We start from the raw sequence: 22,302 nt of genomic DNA, 5'->3' as shown, positions 1-22,302 counted from the left end.
GAGGATCTTCTGCGCTGGGCTCACACGGTGCACTCGGTGCACACAAAGCACACTTTGCTGCCCCTTGAGCTGACTCCTGCTTCAGGGTTCGGCTCGTGTCCCCAGCAAAGAAAAACAAACGCCCAGCCCTATTTAGAGCTCCAATCCCGATAGCCTGCCTCTTTATCGTCATCCAGTTAAGTTCTAGGATGTGGTCGTCACGCCAGGTTTCTTCCGCTCCCGATTGGCGGACGTCTTCCTGGTGCGAGCGGCCCTGACCAATCAGCGCCTGTCAGTCCACTTGCTAGCTCGCCGGCAGCAGCGCGAGCGCCGGAGGCCGGTTGGAGGTAGGCGGAAAGCAGGCGGAGCGCGGCGGAGCTGGGTTTTCCTTCCCATCACGTCCCGCCCCGCCCCGCCCCGCCGGGTCCGCCCCGCCCCGCCGGGTCCGCCCCGCGCTTTTACTTCCACCGGTGCCAGGCGGCTGCGAAACCGGAGGTACCCGAGAAGTGAACACTGTGGCCCGACCCAACAGCCACCCGTCTCTAGGATGGAGTTCGTGAAGTGCCTGGGACGGCCGGAGGAGTTCTACAACCTACTGCGGTTCCAGATGGGGGGCATCCGGAAGGTGATACCGAAGATGGACCAGGTGCGCCGGGCATCCCTGAATCCCAGCCGTGGCGGGAGGCTGCGCGAGGAGGCAGGGCCGAGGCGGAGGGCTAGGCGGGCGCGGGCCGGAGGGTGCTGAACGCCGCAGGCTCCACATTGACTCCGGGAGCAGACCCCGGCCCCCAGGGGGCCCCATTGGCGGGACGCAGCCCGACCCCTTTCTTCCTAACCCGGCCTCGGCCGAGGGGACTCCCTGAAGGACTGGGTGGATTTAATCCCACCGCCCCCACCCGCAACTGTTTTGGCGTTCATGATGTTACTGCTCACTCGAGACATTCGTTTTCAGATAGTTATATTTCACATTTCGTTCTGTCTGTGTGGGTTGATATTTGTTACTTGTTTGTAAATGGATCGCAGGAGAAAGATGTGACAGTCTGCTTCTGTAAAGATTACGGTCTTGGAAACCCTATGGGGAACTTCTACTCTGCGCTGTAGGGTCGGAAGCGACTCCACGGCAACCAGTAAACAGATAACAAATTTGACCTTATATGGGTAGTTTAAGTGGGAGGGTACATGTGAGAGAATTTTGTGGCCATAACGAACTATGCAAATGTTACAATACTGTCATGCGAATACCTTTTCTGAAATGAAATCTTACTCATCCTTCCAGCTCTGTTACCTCACCTCGTCTGTAAACCTCCTCCAACTCCCTGCCACCTGATCAATCCCTTCTTCCTCAGCGCTGAGTTTTTAATAGCACACATCCATTTTTCCACGTAAATATTTGTTATCTGTGTGTCTGTCGATTAACTAGATTGTTGGCTGCTTGAGGTAAAAACCTTGTTTTATTTATATTTCATCTGCCTCATTCCTGTACCCATAATTAAATGAATGCTTATAAAGGTATTCATGCCAACATGAAAATTATTATTCCTAAGTGACTGTTGACTGAACAGATAGCCTAGTTAGTGGGTGATAACACAAGCTTTTAATTTTTTTCCCCCAGTGGGAATATGACAAAGTCAAATACCATTCTTTGTACTTTTAGTTTCCATTATTAATAATCTTTAGTTTTCCTTCAGAAAAAATTATCTTTTATAGCCCAGAGTCCTTATCCTTCAAGGCCTAGCTCCAGTGCCACCTCTCTTGTCCAAAAAAACCAAAATCCCATTGCCATCAAGTCGATTCCGACTCATAGTGACCCTACGACATGTATTAAACACCTGTTACGTGGTAGACATTATCCTGGGAGTAGCATATCAGGGTGGTTTATATAAAGAGACAAGACACTCAAAGAGCTTACCATCTAGTTAGGGCAATAAAATGTTATAAAATTGTTCATAGAAAATTTAGGAAGGCACCATAACAAGAAGCCTTTTCTCATTACCCATTAACCTTCTACAACTGTGTTCTCTAGCTTATGGTATCAGTTCCATAGCTTCGTATTGTGGTTATGTATGTACTGGTTTATTTCGCAAAGCTTCCTTCAGATTTAAGATTCTACATTTGATTCTGGATTTTAAGCTATTTGAAAATAGGAATCTACTGTGATGCATCTTTAGCACTTTAAACACAATAGCTTGTCAATACATGTGAAAATGAATGAAAGGTGGATGTGTTACCCTCAAGAAGCTTTTTTTTTTTCCTTTAATATTTTCTTGTTTTTAAGGTGAAAGTTTACAACAGCAAATTAGGTTCCCATTTAACAATTTTTACACAAATTATTGATAATTGGTTAACATTTTCACAATATGTCATCGTTCTCATTCATTCTGCTCTGGTTGTACCATTTCCAGTACTCTAGTTACCCTGCTCCCTTACCTTCTCATCTTTGCTCTAGAGTAATTTTTGACCATTTGGTCTCATATATATGATTTTTTAAAGGAGCTCATTACACACAGGTGATATTCTTTATTTTATGAGCCAATCTGTTATTTAGCTAAAAGATGACCTCAAGTGATAATTTCGGTTTAAGATTTAAAGAGTATCTCAGGGCTAGTCTCAACCAGTCCAGTAAGTCTGGACTTTTTAAGAATTTGAATTCTGTTTCACATTTTTCTCCCATTCTATCAGGATCCATCTGCTGTGGCCCTGATCAGAACCATTGGTAGTGGTAAGCTTTTAAACAAGATAAACTTAACCAAACATGGAAGAATGTAGTAAATGCCATTAAAAAAAAAAAAAAAAAATTCATGGAAGAGAGAAATCGATACTGGCTGGAATATGGGATTAGCCTTTTGAGAGTGCCTTAAAGGAAACAGAGGTATAAATTTCTCCTGTGCTTTGCTCAATAAATATATGTTTAGTAAGAGATTTCTTATTAATATTTCTTACCTGGGACCATCCTGAAGTTATTTGCAAATGTTTATGTTATTGAACATTTTTGCATTTTTCTGAGAGGAGAAAAGGTGTCCACTATTATAGATTCTCAATGGCACTGGGTTATTACAGATTCTTACAGGCATCCATCTGTGACCAAAATCAAAGAATCACTGCTTTATAATCTCAGATGTGTGATTGTGCAGTCTCATTTTGAACATCTCCAGTGACAGGTAATTCAGTCCATTTCCAGACTGTTCTGGTTTTTAGGAAGTATTAATTTACACTAAGCTGAACGTTCCTGCAACTTTCCGTTTCTGCATCTACAGAGTCTAATCCTTGCTTTATAACACAACACAGAAGTATATTAAGAAAACACTCATATTCTATGTAAGAATACTGATATACAACCCAAATGTTCTGTGTTCTTCGTTTTAAGTATTCATCTTACGTTACTCTTTCCAGATCATTTACCAGTCTGGTCTCTCCTTTTAAAGCCCAGTGTCCAAAATTTAATGCAGTACTTAGGTGTGGTCTGGTTGTTTCAGAACTTTAGATTTCTTTCTACTGGATGCTGTATTTCTAATTAACATAGCTTAAGATATGGCACTGGGTTTTTTTTTGTTTTTAAGATTACTTTAACTTAAAAAAAAATTTTTTATAATTACCAGATATTTCAAGCAAATAGGAAAGTACTGAAAGTAATATAACAAACTACTCTGTCTACCTCTCTGAGATTAGTTATTAGCTTTTTGCCATATTTGCTTCATTCCCTCCCCTCCAAGAAATGAAATATCCAGGCACAACTAAAGTCCTTTTCCCCATCTCACCTCCCATATCACAGTGCTCATCGATTCCCCCCCCACCTCCCCCCAGGCCATCTTATCATGTTGTGGACTTCAAATTGTGGTCAGTCCAGGTCCTTAATTGCACCTGTTCAGGACCTGTTTTCCTATCATAATGCCCTGCTGAAAGACTGTCTGCCAGTTTTAACACCTAGATCTTTACCTTTTAGGAGTCCTTGTGGCACAGTGGTTAAAGCGCTTGGCTGCTAACCAAAAAAGGTATGCGGTTCGAACCCACCATCTGTTCTGTGGGAAAAAGATGTGGCAGTCTGCATCTGTAAAGATTATAGCCTTAGAAACCCTATGGAGCAGTTCTACTCTGTTTTACAGGGTTGCTATGAGTCACAATTGACTTGACAGCAATGGATTTGGTTTGGGCTTTACCTTTTAGTTACAGGGTGTCATAATAATAATGGCTAACATTTATTGAGCTTTTAATGTGCCAGGTGCAATTTTAAATACATCTATTATTATTTAGGAAACCCTGGTGACATAGTGGTTAAGTGCTACGGCTGCTAACCAAGAAGTCGGCAGTTTGAATCCACCAGGCGCTCCTTGGAAACTCTATGGGGCAGTTCTACTCTGTCCTGTAGGGTCGCTATGAGTCGGAATCGACTCAACGGCAGTGGGATTATTATTTAAACTTTCCAGTAACCCTATGAGGAAGCTACTATTATTTTTCCTATTTTATAGATGAGGAAGCAGAACCACAGAGAAATTAATTGGCCAAGGTCCAACAACTAGTAAGTGATGGACTTGGTTTTGACCCTTGCAGGGTGACTCCAAAGCTCACTCTCTTAGCCCCACTGTATTGCTTATAGTTCAAGTAATGGGCCATGAAGATACATTAAACAGAGGATTGTCCAGATTCAGTTAAAAGTTGAACACACTTTTGGAAAGTGTACACAAAGTGAAAAAGCCAACCCTAAACATGTTCACATTGAACAGAAGTATAAAAGTAAGATAACCTATGCAATGACAGGTAAAGCTTAAGTTTTATTGAGGTGGAAATGTTTTAAGGGAAAGGTTTTTAGAAAACATGACAGGAGTGCTTCGTAAGGTATAGGACTTAGAACGGTAATTAGATTTAGATTAATGGGGAAAGGCTAGTATGGGCTCAATCATGTAGTTAAGACTGAACATGCATTGTACGTGGAAGCCCACCTGGCTGAAATTGAAGAATGTAGGTTAGAGATACAAAGTTTGGCAGGATGTGTGGGGGATGGTGTTTGTTAATGGGGTCCAAAAGCTTAGCTGTATTCAGCATACTAGATGATAGTTAAAAGCAGAGATGACATGATGAAAGCAATATTTTTGGAATATTAATTTGGCAGCTGAATGAGAAGAGACTATACTGAGAGTTATACTGAGAGTTGGCACTAACTAAATTCTAAATCATCAATTATGAGATGCTACTCTATACAGACTGGGCCTGTGTATACATTCCCCCCCCGCCCCTCCCCGCCCCGTGATGGTAATCTTACGGAAGTAGCTCCCTGGGTGGATTTGAACTACCAAACTTTTGGTTAGTAGCCAAGCAGAGTACAAGCCATTAGTGCCACCCAGGGACCTATTCTGTATATACATTTTATACCTTTCTGAAACACTGAAAGTTCTGAATTCTACACATCTGTCTTAGTCATCTACTGCTGCTATAACAGAAGTACCACAAGTGGATGGCTTTAACAAAGAGAGATTTATTCTCTCACTGTCTCGTAGGCTACAAGTCCAAATTCAGGGCATCAGCTCCAGGAGAAGGCTTTCTCTGTAAGCTCTAGAGGAAGGTTCTTGTCATCAGTTTTCCCTTGGTCTGGGAGCATCTCAACACAGGAACCTCAGGTCCAAAGGATGCGATCTCTCTTGGTGGTATGAGGTTCCCATGTCTCTCTGCTTGCTTCTCTTTTTTATATCTCAAAAGAAATTGGCTTAAGACACTACCTAATCTTGTAACCTTGTCAATATAATTGCTGCTAATCTAACTGGGTTTTTTAAAATCTATTTTATTACATCATAGTGATAGGATTTACAGCATATAAGAAAATCACGTCAGAAGATAAAATGGTAGACAATCATAAAAGGGAATCATGACCTAGCCAAGTTGACAGATACTTTTGGGGGACACAGTTCAATTCATGACAGCATCTATCTGGCCAAGGTTTCAGGTAGATTGTGAGGCTCTAGTACCTTTCTTAAAGGATTTTGTTAGGATTTAAGGTAATGTATGTATTGTGCTTGGCTCTTAGTATGTGCCAGATAAATGGTAGTTATTAATCTTGTTACATTAGTTCAGTTCTCAAGTTTGTCTCTGCCCCGCTCCTGTTCAGTGGTAATCTGTTTTTTTTTTTTTAATCTTCTAGGATGGCTGGGGGGAGGGTTGGTAGCTATTGTGGAAATGTGTTTCAGCTTAAGGCCTGGAGCCCCCAGTCCTGGGAGTTCAGATTTGCACGTCTAACGACAGCATACCCTTTCTCTAAATGACCTTCACTCTTCTTTCTCTCACTTGAGATTTCCTTGGGAGTATACTTAATCTCAGACAGCAATAGAAAACACCAGCAATCTCTAGGGAGAGACAGTAGTAGCTGTACCTTTTCCCTCCCCCCAGTCCCCACCCCCCGCCACCAGCTCATGGAAAGCAAGCAGTGGAAATCATTTAGAGTGAGTAGTGTCCTGGTGGCGTAGTGATTAAGTGCTATGGCTGCTAACCAAAGGGTCGGCAGTTCAAATCCACCAGGCGCTCCTTGGAAACTGTGGGGGCAGTTCTACTCTGTCCTGTAGGGTCGCTATGAGTCGGAATCAACTCGATGGCACTGGGGTGGGGTAGTGTCTTCCATAGTGTGCTTAATAGTTACATCTTCCTGCATTCTTGGTAATTTGGAGGAAATTGCTATAAGGTGAAGTACTAAGATAAATAGGTTACAGGAAAAAGAATGATGGGGAGGGAGATGGGATAAGTAGTGTTTTTGGAGATTGTTGCTCTTCAAAACCAGTGTTAGGATACACCATGACTGCCTCTTTGCATTTATTGAAACTCATGGTTAGACATTATCCAGGAAACCATTAGTTGTAGCTGTGGGTCGGCTTTGGCTATACAGCGAGAGGAATAATTGTGGCCTGACGACAGTTTATATGAAGAACTGCCTTGGATCTCAGTAAACAGCTGTTATTCTCTTATTTTACTGTGAACTCTTGCCCCTCCACATTGTGAGAAAGGAGTTAGTGAATTGGCTTAACATACTCTATGAATATATTCATTAAATATTTGCTGAGTATTTTTATTTACCAGACACTACTAAATAATTTTACTAATATATAGTACCCAGTAAATATTAATTTTTATTACTAGTTTTTTTGTTTATTGGACATGGTAATAGAAATGAAGTTCTCATGGTGTCATAATTTTTTCAAAGACTTTTTGACCAAATAATATGCAGCCATGCTAGGAAATTTAGGGAATATACCCCAAAGAACATAGTTCACCTGGGTGCCTCCAGGGTTCACTGTTAACATTCTGAAATGACTCTATGGAATTTCCTACCAGTGGATATGCCATATTTCTTTTTTTAACCATTCCTCTACTGTAGATTTCACTTTTCTCTCTTAAACGCAGTCAGCAGTTCTTTCTGATATGCTTGCATTGAAAATATGGCTTTTTTTTAACCCCCTGGAACAACACAATCCTTTTTTTCCTCAGGGAAGTGTAAAGTTTAGGAAATGGCTCTTCACGCTCTACTATAATTTCAACGGAAAGGACAAGAAATCTTAAAAGGAATAGCAAGCTAGCTTTCAAGAGGATAACAGAGGTTTAAACGGAGGAATAATAAAACGAAAAAAACCCGTTGCTGCGGACTCTGACTCATAGTGACCCTATACGACAGAGCAGAATTGCCCCATAGGGTTTCCGAGGAGCGGCTGGTGGATTCAGACTGCCGGTTCTCTTGGTTAGCAGCAAAGCTCTTAACTGCTGCGCCTGCAGGGCTCCTTATCAAGAACGGCCAGGGTTATTTTAGCAGCTTGTTGGTTCCAGCGTGCAAGGAGAAAGGCGGAGGGCGCCAACGTGGGGCCGGGCCGGGCCGGGGCGGGGCCGGGCCGGGCGGCCCTCCACGTGCGCAGGCGGGGCCGCGGGGCAGGCCTTAGGAGCAGATCTTGTGTTTGTACGGGGGAGAGTCGGTCTTGACCTGGGTGGGCGCCTCCCAGCTCCACTCAGGTCTATGGACGAAAAACTCCGTGCTGAACCCGAGATTCCCATGGCTGCAGCTGCCTGCAGTACCAAGGCCGTGTCCCTCTTCAAGCGGACCTTTGCACTGAGTCCCGCCGCGGTGCCTCGAGGCGCAGGCGCGGGGACACCGCCGCGGGGCTGCCCCTTCCCTCCCTCCGCCTGGCCCTCTAAGGACTGGCAGCGGGGAGAGGGAGCCTGTGGCCGGCTCTGGAGCCCGACAACGGCCGGACGCCTGCCCCTGTGCAGTTCCTGCTGCTCCACTTCTCCCACCTCCATGTGTCTTCTCTGCCCGCAGGACTCGCTCAGCAGCAGCTTGAAAACTTGCTACAAATATCTGAATCAGACCAGTCGCAGTTTCGCAGCTGTCATCCAGGGGCTGGATGGGGAAATGTGGTGAGTGTCAGAGGCAGTTCCGTAGGACTTAAGGGAAGGAAAGCTTGTCCCAGCGCTATTTTTTGACATACCATGGAGTGTTGCAGTCCCTTGCTTGTGGATTGACCAAAACTTAGCCCCACCTGAATGAAGGGAGTGTTTGGGGTTGAAATGCCTGTTTGTTTACTTTAGAATGTCCTCCCAGGCACCTTGCCATCTAATAGTGTCAGGAAAGGGGGGGTGGGTGGGGAGGTGTTGATTAACTTTTTTTTAGTCCAGGCAGCTGAACCTGTCTTTGAGCAGATCAGGCATTTTTCTTGGCTTCATTTAAGCTACTTTGCATCTGTAGAATACTGGATTAATTTTTCTAAAGCTGTCTTTGTAGATTACACACATGAACTCGCACCAGTTGCCTTTGTGCATGAGAATAGTTGTGTGTTTTGGCTTTCTTTTCTATCTGCAGAATATTAGTTCAGTTTAAACATTTGGTCTTCTGTTTTTCTGTATAGTTTGTTCTCCATTAGTTAAATGTAACCCATCCTGGGAGTATTAGTGACATCAAATTGTTAGGTTTTTGTTTTATATAAATAAACTATAGAAGTTCATTACTTCTATCTAAGTAAGAAAACTAATAAAAGATGTGATAAGTTCAGTGGAAACATTAGGTGGACTGGCTAGTATGATATTTTAATAATGTTGGAAGTCACTAGGAAGTTGCCATGTGCAATGACGTTGATCTGAATGTAAGTTTATCATTTTGTTGGCATTTATTACTCTAATCGGAAGCATAGTAAATGGAATGATGTGTGGTGGTTTGCACATTTAAACATGGGTCACTTTTTTTGAGAGGGATGATATACTTTGTTGAGGCAGAATTTAACTGCTTTTTAAAGGTGGGTCTTAGTTTTAATGAAATAGCTTCTCAGAAACATAATTAGTGAATACTGTACTTAATATTGGAGTCCTGGTGGCTCAGTGGAAACTCTGGTGGCATAGTGGTTAGCAGCTACGGCTCCTAACCAAAAGGTTGGCAGTTTTGAATCCACCGGTACTATTTGGAAACCCTTTGGGGCAGTTCTACCCTGTCCTATAGGGTCACTCGGAGTCCGAATCAAGTCAGCAGCAACAGATTTGGTATGGTGGCTCAGTGATTAAGAACTTGGCTGTTAACCAAAAGGTCGGCAGTTCAAATCCACCAGCTACTCCTTGGAAACCCTGTGGGGCAGTCCTACTCTGTCCTGTAGGGTCACTTTGAGTCTGAATCAACTTGACAGCAATTTTTTTTTTGTACTTAATATTAACATACATCATAATTGATGAACTCTAGAATAGTGAATAGATTTTGTATACTTTAAATTGAGAAATCAAGACTGTTTTTAATTGTATTGACTATAACTTAATATTTGATTTAAAAATTCTTCAGAATTTTGCCTTGCGTCAAGGCTTTGGATATCATTTTATAGTTCTGTAGAGTTAAGGGTATAGGAGGTTTTAGAAAAATGGTCTGGCATAAATTAAATGTAATTTTAAAATAAGTATCTTTGGGTACTTGTTCCAATATATTAATAGTTCTTTTCCTTTTTTTTTTTTATAGCCATGCAGTATGCATATTTTATTTGGTTCTCAGAGCTTTGGACACTGTTGAAGATGACATGACCATCAGTGTGGAAAAAAAGGTCCCAATGTTACACAACTTTCACTCTTACCTTTATGAACCAGACTGGCGGTTCATGGAGAGCAAGCAGAAGGATCGACAAGTGCTGGAGGATTTTCCAACGGTAGTGAAATTAAAAATATCCTCTGTATATAGTTAAGTTTATAATGGATTATATAGTTATCTGCTAGCCCACATACCTATAAAAAAGAGAAAGGTAAAATAAGCAGTCTGAGGCAGCATAATATGATAATTACGAGCCATGGTATTAGGTTCTGAAGCCTAACTGCCTAGGTTGGAATCTTAACTCTCAAACTTATTAATTAGTGGTTAGTTACATATTTTCTCTGTGCTTCAGTTTCCTTATCTGTAAAATAGTGGTAATAATAGTACTTACTTTATAGTATTGTTGTGAGGATTAAAAGGAGTAATATGGGTTAAGCTCTTAGAACAGTATTAGCCACTATTATTAATACCAGTATGTTGTTTGGAAGTTCGATGTTTGTTTCTGTGGAAAGGTGCATTCAGATCTCAGGCTAGCTGATGACCTAGCTAACTATATATATACTACCGGCTTCTTGAGCACCCTGAGTCTGGTTGCCTGGGATTGCTGTACAAGATGGGGTGACTGTGGGATAGGGAGCAGGTTTGTTTTTTTTTTTAGCAGCTGAGGTGAGAACTAAGAAGCAGGATGATCCTCTGCCACTTAACAGCTATGTGATCCTGGACAAGTTATCTAACTTCTTTGTGCCACAGTTTCCTCATCTATAAAATTAGAGCTGTGAGGATTAAATAAATCTATAAAATAAATTACTTAGAACAACACCTGGTATGTGAGGGTTGTAGATGAAGCTTGGACCTTCGAGTATCTATACACACTTGTGTGATATCCTCTCCGCAGTGCTGGACAGAGCTAGGGGTAGGAAGGGAAGAATGGCAGGCTGGGGACTGGGAATCAGCATTCTTTGCCCTGGAACAAAACTCTGAGGGACTAGGAATTTTAAGTTTGAACCTGAATCTTCTAGGTTGTTATGAAGATACATTTGTCAAGGCAAGAGGATAGAGTATATTTAACAATTTGTTATATTACTTGATAATTTTTAAATTTTTAGACATATGGTGTATGGGCCTCCATTTGTACTCTGGTCCCAGGCCCCATAGAATCTAGAGATAAGCCTAGGGATACAGTGTTTTAACCAAATGAACTACACCGAGGTGTGTAGTCAGTCTGTGCATTAAGATTGAACATGGTGCTTTATACTTTAGGGATACAGTGTTTTAACCAAATGAACTACACCGAGGTGTGTAGTCAGTCTGTGCATTAAGATTGAACGTGGTGCTTTATACTTTAGTTATTAGTCGATATCATTTAGTCATGTCTTCCAGAAATTTCATTGCATATTGGGTTAGAATAGAGTAGCTCTTTTTCTACTTTCAAACCAGCATTAGTGGAAAGCTAGGTCTACCTCTGAACACAGCTTGAGGAATAACACAGGGTTATTTTAAAATCATAATAGCAATGATAAAAAAAAAAAAAACAAACCCAGTGCCATCGAGCCGATTCTGACTCACAGTGACCCTATAGGTCAGAGTGGAACTGCCCCATAGAGTTTCCAAGGAGCGCCTGGCGGATTCGAACTGCCAACCCTTTGGTTAGCAGCCATAGTGCTTAACTACTATGCCACCAGGGTTTCCAATAGCAATAATAAAAAAAAAAGCATTTATTCAGCAATTTACTATGAATCAGTGACTAATACAGAAACATGGCAGAGTTTTTTGATATTTCAAGTATTAATTTACTATTTGTATTTATATGTAATATAGTTTTAACAGGCAAACTTTTTAATATATTTTTATGTATAAGAAATATTTTTATATATAAAAATTTATATATAAAATATATATGTAAATTATATATATATATATATTTTTTATAGTTTTAACAGGCAAACCACCAGTATGTGATAGGCCGATATTGTCCACATTTTGTATAGAGGAGGAAACAGGCACAGAGAGATTAAGTACTTTGCCTAAGGTCACTCAAGAAGTGGCAGAACCTGAATTCAAATCCAAAAAATCTAACTCAGAAACATTGAGCTTAATCATTGGCATACTTTACTGCCTCTTTAAAACTTGTCAAAGCAAACAAACAAACCACTTTAAATTTAGGTGAAGGTGGAATCACCCAATGTTTTGATCATAATACTTCTAAGGTTTATAATAAGGGAACTTTAATTTACAAATCAATGGAAGTGTCATGGCACTCTTCCTACTACCTGGTATTTGGCCTTTTTAAGGTGTCCTTCCTTCATGTTCTCGAAATTACCAGAAAGTGACCTAAGGACCTAGAAATCTACTGTAGTTGTGGAACAGAATTACTTGGAGGAAGGGAAAAAAAGCCAGAAAAGGGCTCACTTTATTTGGAAGAGCTTGTTATTGTTCCTGAAACCCTGGTGGCATAGTGGTTAAGTGCTATGGCCGCTAACCGAAAAATCAGAGTTTCGAATCCACCAGGTGTTCCTTGGAAACTCTATGAGGCAGTTCTACTCTGTCCTGTAGGGTCGTTATGAGTTTGATTTTGTTGTTGTTGTTATTGTTCTACAGAATATATGAAACTGGGCATTGAGTGTGGGAAGAGTTGGCAGGCATAGCTCAAAAGCTATGTATATTATATCCCTTCTCCCTCAGGTTCCTGGGAAAAACATCGAGCTCTTATTGTCACTCTTTCTTGAATATTTTTGTTTTAATTTTTTGTATTATGTAATAAGTACTAAAAAGTTGTTGAAGAGTATAGTTCACTGCAGAAGTTAAAGTGTTTGTTTTGGAATATTTGTAACCTCCTCCTCTCCCACCTTCACTGGCCTTTCTTATAAATAGATCTGGTCTAGTTAAGGGTCTGTTAAAAGAATAGGCTTCTAGGAAGATTCAGGGATTCAGGTAACCTTTGGCAGAGTTGCTAGTTTATTTCAATCCAACAAACTAGTTTGGGCTTGGAAAAGCTGTCACTGAGGAGTTCTGGAAAGACTGAATTGATTTTATGATTTTCTTTGGATTTAACAGTTGATGTTTGTCAAAGTAATCCTAAAGTATCTCAGGCTTCTGAATCCCGATGGTGCTCTGGAACTAACCTGTTTTCCTTTAGGTCCTTAAATTAGATGTTTCCTGAGAAAGTTTTTCTAACCTTTCTGTAAGCATAGACCAAGTAAATCTCACACTTTTGGTCTTTAACAGCCTGTTCACTTGCTTCAATATTGTATGTTGGTTCCATTAATATTGTATAGCATATTATTTAAGAGGTTTCATGGTGTTTGTATGTTGTGTTTTGATAACCTATAAACACTTCTTTGAACCTAAGATATTTGTGCAGTAGTAATAAATTGACAAAAAAGCAGCAAAATTACTTTTCTGCATTATAGTAGGAAAAAAATATTGGGTTGCATGCTTCATATTGAGCTATATTGAGTTGTTAAAGTAGTTGAAAGGTGTAGTCTGTAGTGGGGAGACACCATATCTTTGTGTTACATATTTGGGAACTGATGATAGAAAATGGTTGGCTGATCTCCTCACTAGAATGCAAGCCTGCAGGGATATGAGTTTCTGTTTGTTTCACTGCTGTATATCCTCATTGCCTACAACAATGCCCGTTACACAGGAAGTGCTCAGTAAATATTTGCATGAATGAATCTTTGCTATCCTGAAGTTTATCTGAAATGAGACATTCTCCTTCCCTAAAAGTCTTACTTTTCTGCCCAGCTTTATCCATTTATTATGTATTGGAAAGATGAGTATATGGTGAGACTTTGAATCTTCTTTCGAGTCTAGAAATTTTAGAATTTTTTAGACCCTTCTATTTTAATATTTATAAAAATCGTTGAGTTTCTTATTCAAGTATGTAGAAAATTAGTATAACCTAGATGTGAGGCTTCTAGATAAATCAGTTGGGAGTCATAAGTAATGAGTTGTACCATTGCTTTGCTTTGCGACCTTTAGGTACCATATTGGTTCACAGTGTAAATATATATTTTATATTTTCTGTGTTTTGTGGCCTCCATTTCAGATCTCCCTTGAGTTTAGAAAGCTGGCTGAAAAATATCAAACAGTGATTGTTGACATTTGCCGGAAGATGGGATTTGGGATGGCAGAGTTTTTGGATAAGCATGTGACCTCTGAACAGGAGTGGGACAAGGTTAGTGCCTCTGTAAGACAATCTCAATCTGTGGTTCATAAGACAGAACTGGTAGCACTCATTGTGAAGTTCAGAACAAGGAAAAAGTTGTCTATCACTTCCAGGCTTCCTGGTTTTACAGCTGATTTGTTTAGATTGAATGTCTCATCTTAAGCACTTAATAGGGGCTTACTATTTAATAATACCCTACTGATGGAAATATCCATGCCCTATAGAGCTTACCATTAAATTTGTCCAAGATAGACAGAACTTGTCTCAGAGGTACAGATACTAAGTTGAAAAAACTATCTCCGACTAGCTAGTCATTTTAGGTAAATGACTGTCTTAGTCATCTAGTGATGCTATAACAGAAATACCACAAGTGGATGGCTTCAACAAACAGAAGTTTATTCTCTCACAGCCTAGTAGGCTACAAGTCCAAATTCAGGGCGTCAGCCCCAGGAGAAGGCTTTCTTTCTCTGTTGACTCTGGAGGAAGGTCCTTTTCATCAATCTTCCCCTGGACTAGGAGCTTCTCAGCATAGGGACCCTGGGTCCAAAGGATGTGCTCTTCTCCTGGCACTACTTTCTTGGTGATATGAGGGCCCCGTGTCTCTGCTTGCTTCTCTCTTTTATATCTCAGAAGAGATTGGCTCAAGACACAACCCAGTCTTGTAGATGCCTCATTAACATAACTCCCGCTAATCCCATCTCAGCAACATCTTAAAGATAGGATTTACAACACGTAGTAAAATCACATCAGATGACAAAATGATGGGCAATCACACAATACTGGGAATCATGGCCCAGCCAAGTTGACAGATATTTTTGGGGGACACAGTTCAAACCATGACCTTCCACTCTTTGGGCCCCCAAAAACCAGGTCCTTGCCAGATGTAAAACACATTCACTCCATCATATCATAGCAAAAATCTTAAATCAAATCCAAGTTTGAAATCCATCCTGGGGCAAAATTCATCTTCATATGTGAAATCTAGAATATATGTTACCTGTTTCCAAAGTACAGTGGTACACAGCAGGCACAAGCTAGACATTTCCATTACAAACGGGAGAAATTGAAGGGAAAGAAGGGATAATAGGCACCAAGCAAGGCAGCAGAACACGTTGCATTAGCCCTTAAGGCTTGAAAAAAAAGTCTTCTGTTCTCTGAGACCATTTACACAATGGCCCTGCGTTCCAGACTGTAGGTGTTGGCCGCACTCTCTGAATTCTCACTGGAGGTCCCAGGGCCCTAAGGCTTTAACTCTGCCTTACAGGCTCACTGAAACGGCAGCTTTATTCCCTCTGCTTTAGGTGTACCATTCTCTTAGTCCGAGTGTTGACTCCACCCTTAGAAACTCCCAAGGCCAGGGCTCTGCCCTTGGAGACCCCAGAGGTCATGGCCATACCCTTTGAGACTGAGGCGGCTTGGTTTCCTGTGTTTCTTGTCTCTTCAGCTTCAGCTTCCTTGTTCCTTGGCTTCTTAGCCCCTCGGGCCTTACCATCCACATCTGCCCTGCTAGAGCAAGTGTTCCAAAGCTCTGTAGCTCCACCGATAAGTGTCTGGAGGCACCCCACTCCACCAGTAAACTTCGGCCTGAAGGCACTCAGCTCTCTTGCTCCATGGGTCAGCGAGCCTAGCTCCACTGATAAGTGCCCAGAGGCATCACACTCGCCCAGAACACTCCTGCGCAAAGGCACTTAGCTGTCTCGCTCTGTGGGTTGACTCCAGCACTGTCTAGCACCAGTCTCCTGGTTCTGCTACTGCCATTTCTCTCCTCACTTCCTTGTGACTCCTTAGCAGAACTGTCTGATGTCCATAATTCTACCAACAGTCTCTTCAAGGCAACCACTTCCACATTTTAGATAACTATTAGAGCAGCATCCCACTCCTGGTACCAAATTCTGTTTTAGTAATCTAGTGCTGCTATGACAGAAATACCACAAATGGATGTCTTCGACAAGCAGAAGTTTATTCTCACAAGCAGCAAGAAGTCCAAATTCCGGGCATCAGCTCCAGGGAAAGGTATTCTCTGTCATCTCTGGAGTAAGGTCCTTGTCATCAATCTTTCCTTGGACTAGGAGCTTCTCAGTGCAGAGACCCTGGGTTCAAAGGATGCACTCTTCTCCTGGCACTACTTTCTTGGTGGTATGAGATTTCCATGTCTCTCTGCTTGCTTTTCTCTTTTATATCTCAAAAGAGATTGGCTCACGACACAACCCAATCTTGTAGATTGAGTCCTGCTTCATTAATGTAACTGCCGCTGATCCCATCTCATCAACTTCTTAGAGATAGGATATACAACACATAGGAAAATCACATCAGATGACAAAGTGGTGGACAATCACACAATACTGGGAATTGTGGCCTAGCCAAGTTGACAGATATTTTTGGGGGACAATTCGATCCATGACAATGACCAAATTACTTCACATAATAGATTGCCAGTAGTTTTCATACTTAAAAAATATGTTTTTATTATTTTCTTCTTTCCCATTGCAGGTCTGTATGGGACCATCTTAACACAAGATTACTTTTAAATGCAGCGCCAGCATTGACATCAGGCACTGCCATAAAAATGACCCCATTTCTTTATGAGAAACAAGTGTCAGTTAAGCTGCTAAATTATGTGTCTGTTTCCTTAGAAACAAAGAATAACAATTCATGAGAATCCAAAGATGTTACCATTCAGATAATAGGTGTACTATGATGTGGAATGTAAGGAGCCCTGGTGGCGCAATAGTTAAGCGCTTGGCTGCTGACTAGAAAGGTCAGCGGTTCGAACCCACCAGCTGCTGCTCCAGAGAAAAGACCTGGAGATCTGCTTCCGTTAAGATTACAGCCTAGGAAACCTCATGGGGCAGCTCTACTCTGGCCTATAGGGTTGCTATGAGTCGGAATCGACTTGACGGCACAGAACAGCAACATACTGGGGCATGAACACCTTTCTAATGCCTTATTGTTTTCCCATGATCTCCTTCTAAAAATAAGAATATGAGATTATAGGTTGTTAAAGAGATGCTCTGGTCATATAAAATTGGATATATTTAAGGAATTTTTTTCTTAAACTTTGACTGAAGATGCATTATATAGATCTTCATTCTAGGAGTATTTCTACCCAAGGAATTATCTTAAAATAATAAAATATACTTTCCCTTGGACTATGGATATACTAATATTTTTGAATTCTGGTAATTCTTTTTGGATTTTCTGTAGCTGTACACAGCTAATTTCTCTCTGCCTAATTTCACCATATCTTTACTCTTTCTCTGTTTTTCCTCACCTAGAACATATTTCATGCAGACATTGCACTTTACTCTTTGGTCTTTGCCTACTTTTTACCCTTAGTTTCTGTTCCAGGGTGTATCTTCATTCGCTGCTCTTTCCTTAAATTGTCTAATGGACATTTGTTTTATAAGAGTATTGCATCAAGTTGTCTTGGAATATCAGGGGAAGATATCTTTTGGAGGATAACAAACTAATTTTATGGAAAAAAAAATTGCTTTGACAATTAAGAATTACATTTACTATTTTTACTCTGTTGAGAGAGGCGGTTTTACGCAATGATCTAGACAACTGGTTTTGAATCCCTGTGTTCTGACTTCCGAGATGAGTGATCTAAAATGAGTTAATTGACCTCTCTCTACCTCAGTTCACTCATCTGTAAAAGGAGAATAATAGTACTTTCCTTATAGGATGTTTGTGAGGACTGAATATACAGAGTGCTGAAATGTCTTCAGATGGGTCAAAGAGATTAAACTATACTTAAAATTTGTTTTTTTTTTTAATTTTTAAAAAAAAATTTTGTTTTAAAATTGTTTTAGTTTCTATTAATTGGAATATTCCATCTTCCCTCATTGCCTCCACTCTGGATATTGGATATCAAAAAATTTACTGTCGTTTCAGTAACCTTTTAATATTGTAAAAGTGGCATGTGTACATTGTAGAAATTTAGAAAATACAAGTGAAATTTCCATCACATTTCCATCAGACAGAGAGCAGTGTTGTTAAATTCTTGGTTCATGTCTGTTTGAGATGTTTTTAATCTATACTTAAAATGAGATCATGTACATTCTCTTTGGAACCTGTTATTTTTGTAGTTAATGATACCTTAACATTCCATTTTAATAAAATATTCATCATTAAAGTAATATAAAAATAATCTTTTACAGTACTGTCACTATGTCGCTGGACTGGTGGGAATTGGCCTTTCCCGTTTGTTCTCAGCTTCAGAGTTAGAAGACTCTGTGGTTGGTGAAGATACAGAGCTTGCCAACTCTATGGGCCTGTTTCTGCAGAAAACAAACATCATTCGTGATTATCTGGAAGACCAACAAGAAGGAAGAGAGTTTTGGCCTCAAGAGGTAACAGGTTTAGGAAATTTGGGGGAAAATAATTCTGAACACTTTCTCCAAACAAGTCGTTAAACCCTTTTGGTTTCAGTGGACAGAAACAAGCCATACAACCTTAGGCAACAAAAAAAGAATATATAAAGCAGGTTAAAATTTAGCTTGCTTCTTTTCTTTCTTTTTCTTGGACACGTTTTCTCCAAGTGGTGGATATAAAAACCCATGACCTACAATACCCTGGCTTAACAAAAATGTCCTCAGGAATGTCTTAATTGGTAGGGCTGGTTCATACGCCCATTCGTGAATCAGTTTCTGTAGTCAAGGGAATGATTGCTCTGATTGGTCAGACCTGCATTATGTCTGCCCAAAATACATGGACTGGATTCCCTCTAAGAAAGAAGGGTTCTGTGGTGAGAAGGGTGAAAGGATAGGCAAAAACTACTGATGTCCATTTTAAGAGACAGCAGTTAATCTTTGACTTAATTAAAAATTGGACAGGGAAAAGAAAAACATTGATGTTGATTTTATTCAAAAGGAAAGCTAGAAAATTCTGTGACTATTTCCTGAATTTACTCTAGCACTTAATTTTTGTTTCCGTAAAATAGTTACCTAAAATCAAGTGCTTTTAAAGTAAAAAAAAAAAAAAAAAAATAGCAATACATAGGGAAAAAATATTTGCAATTTATATTGCAGATAATTGATTAATATTCCTGACATAAAAAGAACTTCTAAAAATTGAGAAGAAAAAGACCAACTGCTGTATAGAAAAATGGGCAGAGATAAGAAAGTGCATTCACAGAAAGATATGTAAATGATCCTTAGATATTTGAAAAGATGCTCAACCTTATTCCTAATTTTAAAAAGTCACATTAAAACTACACTGAGCAGTTCTACTCTGCCTTATAGGATCGCTATGAGTCAGAATCGAGTTGATGGGAATGGGTTCACTGGCCAAATTCGGAAAACGAAAAGAATAACAACTGCGATGGAATGAAACACCTCAAATGTGTTTTAATCCAAATAAAAAATGAGCAAAGCCTGGGCATTATAATACCTTTTGATGAAGGAAGTGGTGTGTTCTTTTATCAAGAGGTACATGATGTCTGATTTTTGCTTATTTTTGATATTGGCGGTCATTGATGCTTAATGCTTAGTTCTAATAGTTTATTGGGGTCACAAAATAATAGTTTTTACAGTTTTATTGAGATATAATTGACATCCATATTGTTCACCCATTTAAAGTATAAAATTCAATGATTTTTAGTATATTCACAGAGTTGTGCAGTTATCACCACAATCAGTTTTACAACATTTTTGTCACCCTAAAAAGGAACCCACTAACCATTTGTCAGATGAGTAAGGGGGGTTCCCTGGGGGAAAACCAGAGGGGCCTGCTGTTGGCACAAGGTAGGGATGGACCAAAGAAAGGCAGATCACTTCAGGTTGAATAAGTGGTCTAAGATTTATTATGGGGAAAACTTACATACAACTTGAGGTCCTGGGTGGCAGCAGGACAGGTAGATTTCTGCGCTACTGCCCCAAGCTCCAGAGATTATATAAACGCACTGCTGTTGAGTCGATTCCGACTCATAGCGACCCTATAGGTCAGAGCAGAACTGCACCATAGAGTTTCCAAGGAGCACCTGGTGGATTCAAACTGCTGACCTCTTGGTTAGCAGCTGTAGCACCTAACCACTATGCCACCAGGGTTTCCAGAGATTATATATAGAGAAGCTAATATGGGATTGTCATGCAGACCCCCTTTCTTCAAGCCCACAATGTCCAGGTATTATTGTTCGGGTTAGGGCTTCTTCAAGGTTGTTATGTTTCTTGTGTCAAGAATGTTATATTCCTTGCCTTCTTACTCGTTTCTGGGAATGGAGTATTTGCCAGGACGTTATTTGTCCTCCCAGCACCATTAACAGTCTTGCAGTCTTTCCCCTCACTCCCCAGCACTAGGCAGCCAGTGATGTACTTTCTGTCTGTATAGATTTGCCTATTTTGGACATTTCATAAAAATAGAATCATATAACTTAGTTTTTTCTGACTGGCTTCTTTAACTTAGCATAACTTTTTCAAGGTCCATCCATATTATAGCATGTATCAATACTTCATTTCTTTTTTTTTTAGTGAAAATATATACAACAAAACATACACCAACTCAACAGTTTTTATGTAGTACTTCATTTTATTTTGTTGCCAAATAATATTCTGTTGTATGGATATACCATTCATCAATTGATGGACATTTGGACTGTTTCCACTTTTTGGTTATTATGAATAATGCTGCTATGAACATTTGTGTATAAGTTTTTGTTGGACACAGTTTTTCAAGACTGGAATTGCTTTTTACATGGCAACTTTAGTAAAAATGGCTGTATCATTTTACATTCCAACCAGCAGTGTATGAGAGTTCCAATTTTTGTACATCCTCACCACACTTGTTATTATCTCTCTTTTTGATTGCAGCCATCCTACTGGGTGTGATACCCAGTGGTATCTCAGTGTGGTTTTGATTTGCGTTTCCCCGAAGGCTAATGAAGGAGACCTGATTGCACAGTGGTTACAGTATTCAACTGCTAACTGAAAGGTTGGTGGTTTGAAACCGCCAGTGGCTTCGTAGGGAAAAGATGCGGCAGTCTGCTTCTGTAAAGATTTATAGCCTTGGAAACCCTATGGGGGTCACTATGAGTCAGAATAGACTAGATGGCAGTGGGTTTAGTTTTGGTTTAGATGGCTGATGATGTGCATCATCTTTTCATGTGTTTATTGGCCATTCGTGTATCTTCTTTGGAGAAATGTCTATTCAAATCCTTTGCTAATATTTTTACTGAGTTATTTGTCTTTGTATTCTGGAATTGTGAGGGTTCTTTATATGCTCAAGCTATAAGCACCTTATCAGACAAATGATTTGCAAAGATTTTCTTCCATTTCATGGGTTGTCTTTTCCATTTCTGAGGTGTTTTTGGAGCACAAAGAAATATTTAATTTTGATTAGTTTATCTATTTTTCTTTTGTTGCTTGTGCTTTTAATGTCACATCTAAGAAACCGTTGCCTGATCTTAAAGTAGTGAAGATTTAAGCCTATGTTTTCTTCTAAGAGTTTTATCGTTTTAGCTCCTTATATTTAGGCCCGTGATCCATTTTGAGTTAGTTTTTGTATATGAGGTGAGGTAGGGGTCCAGCTTAGTTTTTTTTTTTTTGGCTAAGGATATCCAGTTTTCCCAGTACCATTTGTTGAAAAGACTAGTCTTTCCTCACTGCATTACTTCTGCACCCTTGTTGTTAAAAATTCAGTTTCTCAGAATTTCAAATTCTCATGAACTGTAGGCTTCTTGGAGCCATGAAGGTTGGATAAACCCCTGAAACTATGACTCTGAGACATTCTTTAAACTTTAAAACTAAAAATATCACTTGAAGTCTTCATAAAATCAAACAATAGTTTAGCCTAACTAGTAAAAAATGTCTACTTTGAGCATTATGCTCTTTAAAGGATCAAATTGGGATCAAATTGGCAATGGCAGCTTGAAAGATTAGATAAAAAAACTTAGAGGGCAGTGTATTTACCTTAATGGACGAGGAGCAACTCAGAAAAGGAGGGTGAGAATGGATACACAACTCGAATGTAATCATTTTCACTAAATGGTACATGCAGAAAACATTGAATTGGTGTATGTTTTGCTCTGTATATTGTCAACAACAACAATAAAATAATATTAAAAAAATCAGTTCCTCATTTGCACTAGCTGTATTTCAAGGGTTCAATAATCACATGTGTCTACTAGAAACATTCCTCG

At 39.9% G+C, this 22,302-nt stretch overlaps 1 protein-coding gene across 2 annotated transcripts in view; it reads left to right on the top strand.

Moving 5' to 3' along the window:
• The first annotated feature begins 430 nt into the window (after positions 1-430).
• FDFT1 (farnesyl-diphosphate farnesyltransferase 1) overlaps positions 431-22,302 on the top strand; it is a 36,414-nt gene continuing 14,542 nt past the window's right edge. The window contains exons 1-5 of one of the 2 annotated variants that reach the window (XM_064272610.1): positions 431-625; positions 8,261-8,358; positions 9,932-10,115; positions 14,049-14,177; positions 18,329-18,520. In XM_064272610.1, coding sequence (XP_064128680.1) covers positions 527-625; positions 8,261-8,358; positions 9,932-10,115; positions 14,049-14,177; positions 18,329-18,520 — 702 coding nt within the window. In that variant the 5' untranslated portion in view covers positions 431-526. Of the gene's footprint in view, positions 626-7,880; positions 8,359-9,931; positions 10,116-14,048; positions 14,178-18,328; positions 18,521-22,302 lie in introns of those variants that run through there. The other variant, XM_064272609.1, reaches the window with a different exon arrangement.

The sequence above is a fragment of the Loxodonta africana genome, chromosome 19 (genome assembly GCF_030014295.1).
Source record: "Loxodonta africana isolate mLoxAfr1 chromosome 19, mLoxAfr1.hap2, whole genome shotgun sequence".
NCBI classification, from domain to species: Eukaryota; Metazoa; Chordata; class Mammalia; order Proboscidea; family Elephantidae; genus Loxodonta; species Loxodonta africana.
The sequence above is the reverse complement of the archived record's forward strand: the minus strand, read 5'-3'. Positions and strand labels throughout refer to the sequence as shown.